This window comes from Mchenga conophoros, linkage group LG19 (genome assembly GCF_057382185.1).
Source record: "Mchenga conophoros isolate Kocher_MC1m ecotype Shallow Benthic linkage group LG19, M_conophoros_male_GT1.1, whole genome shotgun sequence".
In the NCBI taxonomy this organism is placed as follows: Eukaryota; Metazoa; Chordata; class Actinopteri; order Cichliformes; family Cichlidae; genus Mchenga; species Mchenga conophoros.
The window spans coordinates 8335481-8350299 of record NC_140544.1 but is presented as its reverse complement, the minus strand read 5'-3'; the positions used below and the strand labels follow the sequence as shown (position 1 = coordinate 8350299).

Here is a 14819-nt window from a genome sequence, read left to right as displayed (position 1 = left end):
TACCCATCCCTACCCATCACTAGGGAACAGAACAAACCAGACATCAATTACAACAAAAATGACACTGACCCAGCCAGCATAACTTGTCTGCCTTAAGAAATGTTTAGCAATATTACAAATTGGGTGATATGCCTTAAAGTAGCTTCTCATGTGTTCAGCATTGTCAAAGGCTACATTTTAATTAAAACCACAATCTAGTAATGTTCTGTCTTTAACCTTCCTAATTTGTTTTTTGTCCTAACCTAACACTAAATTGCCAGTGAAAACAAAAGTTACATAAATAAAGAAGAGTAAAGAAAATTACGGTCTTTTTTATTGTAACAGTTTACCAGTGTACAGTTTGGTTTGTGACATATCTATCTAATAGACTCCAATTTGTGCATGTAAATGGAGAGTCCTCTTCACACACTGAGGTTAATTATGGAGTTCCACAGGGTTCAGTGCTAGGACCAATTCTGTTTACATTATACATGTTTCCCCTAGGCAGCATCATTAGAAGACATAGCATACATTTTCACTGCTATGCAGATGACACCCAGCTCTATCTGTCCATGAAGCCAGATAACACACACCAATGAGTTACACTGCAGGAATGTCTTAAAGACTTAAAGACCTGGATGGCCGCTAACTTTCTGCTTCTTAATTCAGATCAAACTGAGGTTATTGTACTCGGCCCTGAAAAGTTTAGAAATATGGTATCTAACCAGATTCTTACTCTGGATTAGGGCTGCTCGATTATGGCAAAAATGATAATCACGATTATTTTCACTGAAATTGAGATCACGATTATTTGACGATATTTATTTAACCCTTTAAGACCTACTATAGAACCAAGTCCACCAGAGCTTATATTATTTTTTTTACATGCTGTAGTGCCATTTGTGGGAGCATTTCAAGTTGCTATACATCAATACAACTGTTATAGCCCATATTTTAATAATATGTATGCATTAAGTCCATAGTAATTACATAAATTGCAAAAAAGTGCAATAAACTACAAAAAAAATTGAAAATCGCTTTTGTTTTGTTTACATATATTTCTACTTGGAGAAATTTAAGAGGTTTATCCCTCAAAACTTTAAATACAATAAAGTTGCAAAAAATAGTTTACAACAACAGGAAATTTATTTTGAGTGTCTTCATAGTTTTATTTTGGAGATACAGCAATTTTTATATACTGCAGGAAAAACAAAAAACAATCCTATGATGCAAATTTGCAAAGAAAACAGCATGTGCATCATTTCACTGTGGGAAGTGTTACGAACAGCTGATAGGAACGGCAAAGCGTGTTTCTGGAATATTATGTTTTTGTTCCTGCAAGCGCTTTTTATGCAATTTTTGCAAAGCTTATATGTGGAACGAAACCGTGACCGAGGACAAGCTGATGGCATCAGATGTAAGTACAACTCCTCCGGTTTCATATGCAAAACAAATTATTGCGCTAGCTTACACGGTTCAGGTTCTACAGGGATTTAAAAATAGTTACGCAAAACGGAGCGTGCTGCTCTGACCGGCTTTAAAGGGTTAACAATGACTTTAAAAAATAATATAAAATAGTGTGCAACACCACTGAAGTTTTTTTTTTTAAACTCTCTTTTCAACCAACGGCAGTCACTCTCCAAATAACTTCTGCTTAGCTTTCCGAGCTTCCCTCGGGTCCTCTTAATCAGCGGTCTCCAACCTTTTTTGCGCCACGGACCGGTTTATGCCCGACAATATTTTCACGGACCGGCCTTTAAGGTGTCGCGGATAAATGAGGGAGGGGCTAATAATCGGCTCAGTCATTTTTAATGATCGTTGAAAGCCCAGATCGTAATCGTGATTAAAATTCGATTAATTGAGCAGCCCTACTCTGGATGGCATTACCTTGGCCTCCAGTAACGCTGTGAGGAACCTTGGAGTCATTTTTGACCAGGACATGTCCTTCAACGCACATATTAAACAAATATGTAAGACTGCGTTCTTCCATTTGCGCAACATCTCTAAAATTAGAAATATCCTGTCTCAGAGTGACGCTGAAAAACTAGTTCATGCATTTATTGTGTGAATGTGTGTGTGAATGGGTGGATGACTGGATATGTAAAGCGCTTTGGGGTCCTTAGGGACTAGTAAAGCGCTATATAAATACAGGGCATTTACCATTTATTACTTCCAGGCTGGACGACTGTAATTCATTATTATCAGGATGTCCAAAAAACTCACTGAAAAGCCTTCAGCTAATCCAAAATGCTGCAGCAAGAGTCCTGACAGGGACTAGAAAGAGAGAGCAGATTTCTCCTGCTAAATCCAGAATTGAATTCAAAATCCTGCTCCTCACATACAAGGTCTTAAATAATCAGGCCCCATCTTATCTTAATGACCTTGTAGTACCATATCACCCTATTAGAGCACTTCGCTCTCGCTCTGCAGGCCTACTTGTTGTTCCTAGAGTATTTAAAAGTAGAATGGGAGGGAGAGCCTTCAGTTTTCAGGCCCCTCTTCTGTGGAACCAGCTTCCAGTTTGGATTCAGGAGACAGACACTATCTCTACTTTTAAGATTAGGCTTAAAACTTTCCTTTTTGCTAAAGCATATAGTTAGGGCTGGACCAGGTGACCCTTAGTTATGCTGCAATAGACGTAGGCTGCCGGGGATTCCCATGATGCATTGAGTTTTTCCTTTCCAGTCACCTTTCTCACTCACTATGTATTAATAGACCTCTCTGCATTGAATCATATCTGTTATTAACCTCTGTCTCTCTTCCACAGCATGTCTTTATCCTGTCTTCCTTCTCTCACCCCAACCGGTCGCAGAAGATGGCCCCGCCCCTCCCTGAGCCTGGTTCTGCTGGAGGTTTCTTCCTGTTAAAAGGGAGTTTTTCCTTCCCACTGTCGCCAAAGTGCTTGCTCATAGGGGGTCATATGATTGTTGGGTTTTTCTCTGTATCTATGAAGCGCCTTGAGGCGACTTTTGTTGTGATTTGGCGCTATATAAATAAAATTGAATTGAATTATCTGAGGAAGAAGCAGAGTTGGTTTGTTTCCAGCTGAAATCATCCAGGCTCAGGAATTTGAATCGATCCACATCATTTCTGCTTGAACTAGAGAACATGAGTGTCGACTTACATTTGGTCTGTGAGACACATGTCATAGTGACAGTATTTGGGTTAATATGGCATTACTCACCCTGGTCGCATTTCTTCAATATCAGGCACCAAGTTCAGGAACTCGTTCTTTGCAGCCCGCGCAAGGTAGGAGGTCTCCAGAGTGGGAACCATCGGGAAGTTTTCACAGTCTGAGCAGGAGGGACTGGAGGCACGTGAGCTGTTCTCAGGGGTCCTTTAACACAAATCACACCAAGTTAGAATCAAATGGATAACCTGTCAATAACCGTTTGCAGATCGAGGTCAATGTTCCTAAAAATATGTTTACTTCTGGCCCATGGAGCCACAGCGGGAGTCCGAGAGAGAGGGGCAGGTAGAGGAAGGGGTGAGGATGGCACTGCTGAAGCTCGTCACGGATGGATCACGTCCGATCGGTGAGATGAGAGAAAGCTGAAGTGAAACAACAGCAGGATGAGGTAGACGTCAATATAGGAACTCCCTGATGTGACACAGAAAGGCTATTTTTTAATTTCTTTGTATTATTTCTCACCTTGCAGTCACTGATGCTGTTCACCAGCTGGTTGTATTCAGTATTGAAGGTGTGTGTCAGAAGGCGCAGGCACTACAACACAACAGGAACAAGACCGAGCAGAGAAGGAAGAAGGCAGCAACAAGAACGCCCACTAAGCCCACGTTTTTCTCACCTTGGTGGCCAGCTCCTTCTCACGCTTTCAAAGGTGGTGCTGGAGATCTGCGAGGAGACGGAGGTGGATGTGGACAGAGTGCTGGAGCTCACGCTGGGGGACAGAGACTCACTCAGGGACTTGGTGGTGGGAGCTGTTCCCACGGGAGCCGCCACTCCCAGAAGGTGACGGGTCTTTTCCACCTGGAAGAAAGATGGGGGCTAATGTGAGGTAGGGAGAAGAGGGGACGTTAGTCATGTAAAGGCCATAGGTGAGGGTAGGGACGTAGATCGACCGGTAAATTGAGAGCTTCGCTTTTACACTCAGCTCCCTCTTCACCACGACGGACCGGTGCAGCATCCGCATTACTGCAGCTGCAGCCCCAATCCGTCTGTCGATCTCCGGCTCCCTTCTCCCATCACTCGCGAACAAGACCCCGAGATACTTGAACTCCTCCACTTGGGGCAGGAACTCATCCCCGACTCATCCTATATTTCCGTTTTTATATTTCTAATGTTTGCCTTGTTTTCTTCACTGTCTGGTCTGCCTCTGTCTTGCCTGTATGGATGCATTTACACCGAAATGTCCCCAACAAAGGATGTTTTAATTCACCACTATTCCAGTGAAACACGAGTCTCCCATCTTCCTGCTACCAGTCTGGCGTTTTTGTTCACCAAAGCACACACCAACTTCATACTGACGGACAGATCACTGCCCTTTTGCCGCCTTGTCTGACCGTGTTTTGTGGCTGTGGTTCACTTCACCTCACTCTTCCCCATTCTTGTCATTAAATCAGGCTGTTCTGCAACCATGGCAGCCATTCACTCTATGGCTTTATTCATGGTGTATTTTACCCCTTCACCAAAGGCCGTTCTCGTTTCCAACATTATATTTGCAGTGTTCGTCTATCTATCAATATCTGCGGAGTATTTTTTTTAACGAGTATCCTATTTTCTAAAGCACAGCATGTAAAGGGTAGCTCGGTTAGCAGGATGCTAGCATGTAGCGCTTAGTGAGACACGCCTCAGACGAGTTGTGTCTGTGTACTTTATACGTGAGCAACGGATTTAAATAAAATTAAGGTTTCAAAAGACAAACTTGAAGATAAAAAAATATATATATACTCACCGGAGAGCCGCCAGGGTTTGCCGCTGCCATCTTGGCGCTCCTAAATTCAAAACTGCCTCTGCAGTCAGGCAGGGGAGGTGTGGAAATTGTCTTTGAGTTAGTCAAACGTTTTCCTTAGTTCGAGTAGATGATAAAAAAAAAATAATAATAAATGGGATTTTAAGTAGGACTAGGCGTTCTGTAATGATCTCTATTTAGGAGAAAAACTTAATCACTCACCTTTAAACAGCTCTCTTTTAGGAGACACACTGCTGGCTAACGGTGTCATGTGATCAAACAGCGTAATTTAATTGGCTGAGAGCCACTCGACTCGATCTGGTGCTGATTGCTCTGGCTTGGGTCATTAAAGTTCATCACTTTTGCAGTTGAATTTTTGCAGGTGAATTTTTTTCAGGTGAATTTTTGCAGGTGAATTTTTTTCAGGTGAATTTTTGCAGGTGAATATTTTTGCAGGGAAATTTGGAGGATAAAAATTCAGTGTCATAAATTCAATGTCTAAAAATACTTGAATTCTGATGATACTATATTTCTTCCATATGACAGAGCCTTGAAAGAGTGACAGAGACACTTTTTATGAACTCATCTGTAATGTGTCACCTTTTCTGTAGAATGAAGAAGTGCTTCCCTTCTTTTAAAGTAAATACAGGCTTACAAAGATCCTCTAAACAAAAAATCCTCGCCTGCAGAGAGCAAAATCTCTTAAATAAATGGGGGTAAGCGTAAGCTGAAGCCATCTGATGTTTATGTTCATGAATATAACACACTGAAACATTTTGTCTTTGTTTTTATTGTTTATTAAAATACTTTTAAATGTCTAGTTTTAGTTTAAGAACCATCTAGTCCAGCAGGTGGCGGTAATGCACCTTAAAGCTCTAACCGCCAAAGAAAAACCCCAAAGAAGAAGAAGAAGCCGCGAAGTTTCCGCTTCATTGCGTTTGTGTTTTAGTTTATTTTTCTTCCTCATCTAAAGTGAAGCACTAAGGTAACTTTGATCTGAGTTCAGTCAATCTTGAATTTAGCTCCTGAGTGAAGTTTTCTGTTGCTCTCCTCGGTCTCTGTTGTCAGTTATTTGTGAACCAGTTGAAAGAAAAAGCCTCTACATCAAGTCAAGCTGCTATAAACTAATTTACAAGAAAATATTAACAAATGCTAATGAAACACAGAGAAGAAAACAGTGTTATTATTAGAAGAAAGCTTTTAAATTAGCTAAGTGTAATCAGAGTTTCTATTATTTTATTAGTCTGTTACTAAGCGCTAGTTAGCATCTCTGTCACTGTGTGGCACCTGCATAGTTTTTGAATGCAGCGTGCTATCCAAGCTAGCTAGCTAGCTAGCTAACGCCAGCCATCATCAATATAAGGTCACTTCCAGCGCCAAAAAATCCAAATATGTTGGCGGTAAAAGTGCTATAATGAAATCAATTTAAAAGAATGGAATACATTTATTTTTTACCTGACTAAAACACAGCTGCCTTTGTCTTATCAGCAAAGTTGTGTCAGCCCACAGGGCATGTGATTGTAAAAACTGGCCTCACTCTGAGAGGCCTGTTGTTAGAATCATTTCAAAGATAATTTGATAAATTCTGATCAGTATTCAGTAAATGAGCCTGATTAACTGTTAGCAAAATAATAATGATAGGCCAGAGATACCAGAGATTCATTTTTAAAACAAATACAGCCTCGAACCCCAAGAGGGGATCTGTGTTTTAAAAGTACTGCAGAGTTTTTAAAATAGAATAGAATAGTCTTTTATTGTCTTTGTACATATTCAACTAAATTGTGGGTGCTCCACACCAACCGTGCATGGAAAACAATATAAACAGTAAGACAATAAGAATAAATTAGAGGACAGGTTGCAGAATGCTTGAAAGTAGTGCAATGGACTTGATATAAGTAGAGAATCGGAGTGTGACTGAGTGATGAGGGTTACTCAGATCATGGCTCAGATTTCTACACCCACTCAGATAGGATAATCTTCCACGGCACACCTGATCAGTTCTCACGGCACACGTATATATGCCGCGGCACAGTGGTTGGGAAACACTGTACTCGTTTATGCAGGTCCATCGATTGTTCTGTTTTTGTTCTTTGCCAGGGCTTTTTTTAAAGAGGAATTGCTCTCCTGGTACTGGTGTGCCATACTGCTGAATTTGGTATCGGTGCTCAAACCTTTTGTGTATGTTTTAAACAAGTTGCTCACCCAGGGAAGCTAAAATTTGTTGTTTGTGCTCTCAGATGAACATATGAGACACTTTGACTCTTCAGTGCAGTGTGGAGCCTAACAAAGTTCTGTTTTGTGTCCCAGCTGATCAGGAGGAGGAGAAGAGTCTGACGGAGCAGCAGGGGAACATTTACGCTACTTGGACTCAGCTCAGCCACTGCAGAGAAAACAATGAGTTCGACAAAGAAGGTGACAGATACGAGTGTTAAGAAATACTCCATTAACCCTTTAAGGCCTATTGGAGCAGGAATGCTCCGTTTTGCGTAACAATTTTAAAATCCCGGTAGAACTGCACTTAAGCTAACACAATTATTTTATTTAGGAATAGTTGTACTTACATCTTATGCCATCAGCTTGCCCTAGGTCACGTTTCCTTCCACATATGTATTTGCAGAAATTGCATAAAAAGCACTTGCAGCAAAAAAACATAATATACCAGAAACACGCTTTGCTGTTCATAGCACTTCCTATGTTGGAATAGATGCCAGCGCGAACTATCACATGTCCAACTTTACCTGCCAAAACCTGCCTTCAGCGACACCTATACTGGTGTTTTTAAAAGTCATGTTTGACTTTATTCTTTTCTGTATTGTTTCTGGGATGCTTAGAACTCAAACTGCACTGTTGGTAATAGTTTATTTTGATGCACATGCTGTTTGTTTGCAAATTTGCATTATAATATTTATTTTTGTTTTTCCTCAAAAATGCTCAAAAACAAATTTCCTGTGGTTGGAAACAATGTGCAACTTTTTTAAATTTACAGTTTTGAGGGATACAATTTTCTAACTACAAATATGTGTAAAAAACAAAACAAAAACAATTTAAATTTTTTTGTATTTTATTGCAGTTTTTTTGCACTTTATGTAGTTACTATGGACTTAATGCATAGATATTATTAACATTTGGGATATAATGGTCATATTGATGTATAGCAACTTGAAATGCTCCCCAAAATGGCATTAAGGCAGGGCTCTAGACTAACTTTTTGCCGGTACGCCTAACTTTAAAAAGTTAGGTGTACCAGCACAAAAGTTAGGCGCACACAAATTTTATAATAATTTATATAATATAATGTGTTTTTCTGGATACACTGTGCTTTTTCAGCATTCAAAGATTGATGACACCGTGTCAGAGCACTGGCTATGAATTTCAGAAGGATCAGGCCTTAACTTAACAGAAAAGTTAGCAATAGTTCTTTTCCTATTACAGCTACATCCACTTCTGTCGTGCCTAGGCTGCTCACTAGGGCTGGGTATCATCACTGATTTCTATAATCCATTCGATTCCGGTTTTCAAAGTCCCGATTCGATTCAACTTAGCCTCAGACAGTCAGAAACATAATTCTGATCATTTATCAGTACTGACTTCATCAGAATTGTGGACATCACAGCAGATGCCTTTGTGTGAAAGTAACTGAGAATAAAACACAGAAAAACATGAAGGAGATTTTCCTTGTCTGGCTTTTTATAGCAGATAACCTTCAAAATATTCTACAATGTTCTGCATATAAAGTTTAAATTTCTTCAGTATTGAACAACAGAAAAAATAGGCTTTCTTGTCCGAGGTCATTTAAGTGAAAAAGAAAAGAAAAAGACAGCAGCCACAGCGCTGTAAACAGCGGTAGACTGGTGGGTAATAAGCGAATGAATAATACAGAAAACAGAGATTGGAGACGGGAAACTGTTCTTGAAGTACAGAGAGAGAGAGAGAGAGCTAGCTGTGCATGAAGTGTGATTTTAATAGTCGTGGAAGCAAAACAGCAAAATTCATGACGACATTGATCAAATGTGAAGCGCAGTTTGCTGCTTCTTTTGCTGCTGGCTCAGTGAATTTTGGTTGGAGAGAGACAAAACCTGCAGCTCAGAATCAGCGCAAAAAGACGTAATCACAGCGCGGACCGGACGCATCAGGATCGCTAAGCTGAGAAAGCAGAGAAAGACAAAGCTGATTCTGATGCGTTGGCTCTGTGTTTACGTCTTTGTGTGGAGTCCGTGTACCTGCTCTCATACCTGCTGTTTGGTTGTTGTTGAAATGGTTTTGTGAGCTTTAATCTGAGAATCTGGCGTTTCTGGCAAAACACAGTTATATTTAAAAGTCGATTCAGGATTTAATGAATTGATATCGCTTTATTCAAGCTACTCACCTCCCACTTCCACCTGCACTTTCAACTGGACCACGGCCAATCAGAGAGGTCCCGCCCCTTACTATCTCTGATTGGTTTAGTCCACGATAGGGGCATAATGTGTGTCTGTTGTTGACCACAGGGAAGGTTGCAGATTTTTTATTTTTTTGCTACCCGAACATTTGGTCGCACAGGTGCAAGCAAATATATTTTTTAGTCGCACCACTTGAAAAATTTGGTCGCATTTGCGACCAAATTGGTCGCACTCTAGAGCCCTGCATTAAGGGCATGTAAAAATTAGAGATGGACCGATCCGATATCACGTATCGTATCGGTTCGATACTGACGTAAATTACTGGATCTGATATCGGAGAGAAATAAAAAATGTAATCCGATCCATTAAATTTCAAAAAAGCACCTCACAAAACTTGCGACATGGCGTAACTCGGCTCATAACCGTAGCACGTCGGAGCAGTGTGCTCACGTGATAGAGCGGCTGTGTGTATTTGTAGCCTCGCTACCAATCCGGCATTTCATCTCCGAGGAAGTTATCCCAGAGAGAAGTAAAGCAAGTGTGTAAGTTCGTCTCTGAATGTTTGTAAAGCATTCCTGCGATGGAACATATATGGAGCGACTGCCTCTTCTCTCCCCCTCCCTCTCCTGCTGCTACTTCAGTCATGAAATCATGATCAGCTGATCGGCTTTTCTGTCGCGAGTCCGTCTCTCTTGTTTGTTTTTGGCCCACTTCGCGCCAGAAAGAGGAAACCAGCAGCTGAACAACAGCAGCACGTTTAACCTTGATAAGCTGTTGTTAGAATTTATTTAATATTACTTTCTACACCAGGATCCTTTTCTAGCTGACGGCTGGTAACTGTGCAGGGGCGGATCTAGCAAAGTTTAGCCAGGGTGGCCGATAGGGCATTAACAGGGAAAAGGGGGCACAAAGACATCCTTTTCTTTCTTATTCTCATTTAAAATGTCTAGATTTTAATAAATAATTATCTGAATCTTACACCCAAAGTTTTAATCTGATGTAAAATGTATAGAAGTCCATGACTGTATATAGTAACTAAGCCTAATATACCCTAGTAAGCTTTACTACTTTTTCCTTTGGGAAGGTACCATCTGTGCAGTCTGCAATTCTGTTGAAGAAAGATGTTGAATCTATTTAATTATTCTTGAAAAATAATTGATTTCTGTGAATCTTTTTTCACACTGCATCAAATTAAAGTTGATTATGTTGATTAAGCATCATGAAGTGGAGGGTGGGTGATTCCCTATCTATTTTTTTTTTTTTTGCTGGGAGTTTTAGAGCCCTATTATTTAGGTTACTTACTCCTTAAAATACCAGAATAGGGAGGATGGAGTAGGATTAAGTGTATTAGATTGATCACTATTACTGAACTATGAAATATTTGGGTGCTGTGTATTTTTTGCATACAGGTATAACAGAATAGCTTTAGTGTTTTGTTTTTTAACTTGAGTATGAACTTATACAAAAACAGCAAGATATTTAAAAAAAAAAACAGTTCTGTTGATTAAAAAATACACTATATCGGATTCATATCGATATCGGCAGATATCCAAATTTATGGTATCGGACATAAAAAAGTGGTATCGTGCCATCTCTAGTAAAAATATAAACATAAGCTCTTGGTTCTATGGTAGGTCTTAAAGGGGTAAAAGATGAAGTACTGATATATATTTTATGCAAAACTAACTGAACCTTGTGCTATATTAATGAAGCTTCAGTTTGTTTAATGACTGCATTTCACTCACTGCCTCTGCTTGTATCTCTGTCACTGCAGGACCAACGTGGACCGAGAAGTCAGCGCTCTCAGGAGGCCGACAAACCTCACAGAAGAAAGAGAGAGAAAAAAAACACCTGTGACGAGTGTGGGAAGGATTTTACCTGGAAGTTTAAACTAAAACAACATCAGCTCATCCATACTGGAGAGAGACCGTTCAGCTGTGACTTGTGTGGAAAGTCGTTTTCCTGGAAGAATGTCCTAAAAAGACACCAAGTCATCCACAGTGAAGTTAAAGCTTACAGCTGTGATCAGTGTGGCAAAGCTTTTACTCAAAGTAGCAACTTACAGAGTCATCTAGTTACCCACTCTGGAGTTAAGGCATACAGCTGTGACATCTGTGGAAAAACCTTCAGCCGGGTATGGAGCCGAAATATACACGTACGCATTCACTCCGGAGAAGATGTGTACTGGTGTGATCAGTGTGGGTCATCCTTCACCACTGCAAGTCAGCTTAAAACACACAAACGAGTCCACACAGGAGAGAAACCATACAAGTGCAGACACTGTGACAAAAGCTTCTCACATTCAGGTCATCGTAACAAGCATGAACGTACACACATGGAAGGAAACTACAGCTGTGAGCAGTGTGACAAGAGCTTCAGTAATCTCAGTTCATACTCTGCACACAAACGATCCCACGTTACTAATAAACTGTTTCACTGTTACCACTGTGCCAAAACATTCACTTCATTATCTGCTCTGTGCAAACATCAGCGCGATCACGCAGGGCTGAAACCGTTCCCATCACAGGATCAGAGTGAATCTGAAGAGAGAGAAACATCCTCTGGTTTCAGAGTCCAACTTAAAACCCTGGAGATCAGGCTCCACAGAGCTCAGGTCGGCTCTCCTTAAGTTTAAGTTAAAGTTCTAATGAGGCCATGAATCAAACTGTTCCTATAGTTCAATGTTAATCTTTATAAATTGTTCTTCTGTTTGTGTTCAGTCGTTACCTTTTTTTTCCAGTGGTTGGATGAAAAATCAGTTTCCTGTTGTTCAAGTTTTTATTGAATGTATTTTGTTAAAGTTCTTTTTGTTTAACTTCTTAAATAAAGTTTTTAAAAAAAAAAGTTAAATAAAGAATTGTTTGAACGACAAAGATTTTGAGCCATGATGTCATTTCCTGTATTTCAGAGTAAAGACTGAAGTGACAAATGGAAACATGTTTACAGTCATGGAATAAACACTGATGGGTCATCTGTAGGAAGTACTATTGCTGACCTGACAGACTCGACCTTGTTTACAAAGAAAGAAAGGAACTGATGACATGTGTCAGCAGAGGCTTTCAGGGTTGTCTAGAGTAGAGCTGATAGTCTTAAAGAGAACACGGCGATTATGACAATTTAACACAATGACCTGAGAAACATTCTTTTAACATTTCAAAAGAAACCTGCAATTTGTCTTTCTTCCACTTTCACTCTGCTCTCCTACACTGACGCCTGACTGCTTGGGTGGATTCATTTAACCAGGGCTGTGGAACACGTTTTGGGCGCCTGGTTTTTAATGGGTTCACAGGGTTTAGGGTCTGAGTACAGGTTTCCTGGAACTGCAAAAGCAGCTCATCTGGGGTGGATCCAGTAAGTAATCTAAGGCTATTCATCATCTCTCCCCTCAAAACAGGACTACAACAGTTCAAAATCAGGACTACTTAGGACTTAACCAAAACAGAACCAGAAACAGCTGGGGGAGCAGCACAGCAAAGGACTCATCCAGACTGGAAAAACGAATCGGGAAGGCTAGCTCTGTGGTCGGCATGAAGCTGGACACTTTGGTGATAGTGGGAGAGAAAAGGACATTAAAGAAACTGCTGGACATTATGGAAAATGCTGGGCATCCTCTGCACATGCTCGTAAATAATCAGAGGAGCCTATTCAGCGACAGGTTGCTTCTCTCAAAGTCAAGAACCAACAGGCTTAAAAACTCCTTTGTCCCACACGCCATCAAACTGTTTAACTCCTCGTTGGAGGGGAGAGGGAGGGGAAACAGGAGGACAAAGGCGAGTGGGAACAACTGAGCTGTAGTGCCTTTTCACTGTGCAATATTTGCAATATTTTTTTATATTTGACCTTTTTTGTGGGGCAAATAATATTGACACCAGTCATTTTGAGTTTTTCTGAAATGATTCTGTTGTTGTCTACAAAATATTAAAAAAATTAAGCTTTAGGGAAATCCTCTGGTTTAAAATCCTGTTTTAAAAAAAGCACTTGGGACAATTGTGGTGGAGACAGCTTTTGTTATAATATCAATAATATTTTTATGAATATGGGATACTGTTACATGTTTGCATAGACTTTTGTGGAATATGGAGACACTCCTGGCATTATATGAGCAAAGTGAAACTCATTTTTTAGGGTTCATGGAGATGAGTGTGAAGATCCAAACAATCGCTGTCAGTGATGGAGAAGCTTTGATGAAAAAATTTGGTAAAAAGTTCACCAGCATGAAGGAAATGAAGTTCTCAAACTTTCCTTAGGAGGAGCCCAGCACGCCTGCTTAAAGAAAAGTAAGTGTGCTGATGTGGATGCTTGCAGTGACTGCTGTATAGAGGCCATCACATGAAACATATCAGTGTCATAAATGTTAGTTTAGTCACGTGTTTGTTTATTATCCTTATTGTTTTATCTGGGACTGTTTGCAAACATCTCAGAGAGAGGAGACACCAGCATCTGAACAGAGACTCAAACCAGCAACCTGCAGCTCCCTGCTTGGCTGCTCCAGTTTTCTCCTCTCTCATGTTGCCCACCAGTGATTTCTAGCTGCCCACCCACACAGCAGGCTAGAATATGCACTGAGCCTCAGCACCATGGTTGCAATACTTGGACATGTTTTCTTTATTAAATAATGAACCAGACCCCAAAAAGTAAACAGCTGTTATTGCTAGGCAACGGGAGCAGCATTTGGTGATGCAGCACCTGACATTCCTGACCATGTGGGCGGAGCATGCATGGAATGGAATGTTTTGTAGAACTGTGCAACACAAGCACTTAGTTACAGCATTTTTCATTTTATCCAGACACAGCTAGAGACACATCTACAGCAGCATCTCTGTGCAGGACAGACGACGGTTGAAGGAAAAAAACACATCGAAAACTTCACTTCTCTACAAAACTTTGGTTCCTTTGTTTAAAAGGCCAAAATGAATCAAGGGAGATCGAGAAGAGGATTGGTGAGTGCGTCACCATACAGTACAGAACAGTCTGAGCTGATTAAACTACGAGAAGAATTTCAAATAATACAGGCTGAAAATGTCAAATTAAAAGAAGTGGCAGAAGAATCAAGAGAAGAAGCTAAAAATTCAAAGTTTGAAACCGAAGTAGTATTGAAGGAATTACTGCATGTGGGTCTAAAGCTTAAAGGAGAGAAGATGGGAAAACAACAAGCAGAAAATGAGAATGAAAACATCAAGAAAGAACTGTTGGAAGCTCAAAAAGCATTGCAGGAAGAGAAAAGCACAGCACAAGAAGCTAAAAATAAATATCAAACTGCAAAGAAGGAGGCAGAAAATGTGATGCAGGAATTACAGGAGGTGCAGGAAGCTTTTGAAGGGGAGAAAAGGAAAATGCAGTTGGCAACACAAGAAGCTGAAAATGTAACGGCTGAAGCTGAAATACTCAGGAAGGAATTACTGCATGTAAAGCAACAACTTGAAGAGGAGAAAAAACGTAAACATGAGGCAGAAAATGAGATTGAAAATATGAAGAAAGAATTGTTGGAAGCTCAAAAAGTGTTGGAGGAAGAGAAATTTAAAATACAGGAAGCAAAGAAAGAAATGGAAAA

At 40.3% G+C, this 14819-nt stretch overlaps 1 protein-coding gene across 1 annotated transcript; it reads left to right on the top strand.

Moving 5' to 3' along the window:
• The first annotated feature begins 5795 nt into the window (after positions 1–5795).
• LOC146551625 (uncharacterized) lies at positions 5796–12067 on the top strand. Its single transcript, XM_085256634.1, has 3 exons — positions 5796–5874; positions 7197–7301; positions 11043–12067. Exons 2-3 carry the CDS (start codon positions 7284–7286, stop codon positions 11895–11897), a joined length of 873 nt encoding a protein of 290 aa, XP_085112760.1. The 5' UTR covers positions 5796–5874; positions 7197–7283; the 3' UTR covers positions 11898–12067.
• Positions 12068–14819: the final 2752 nt, after the last annotated feature.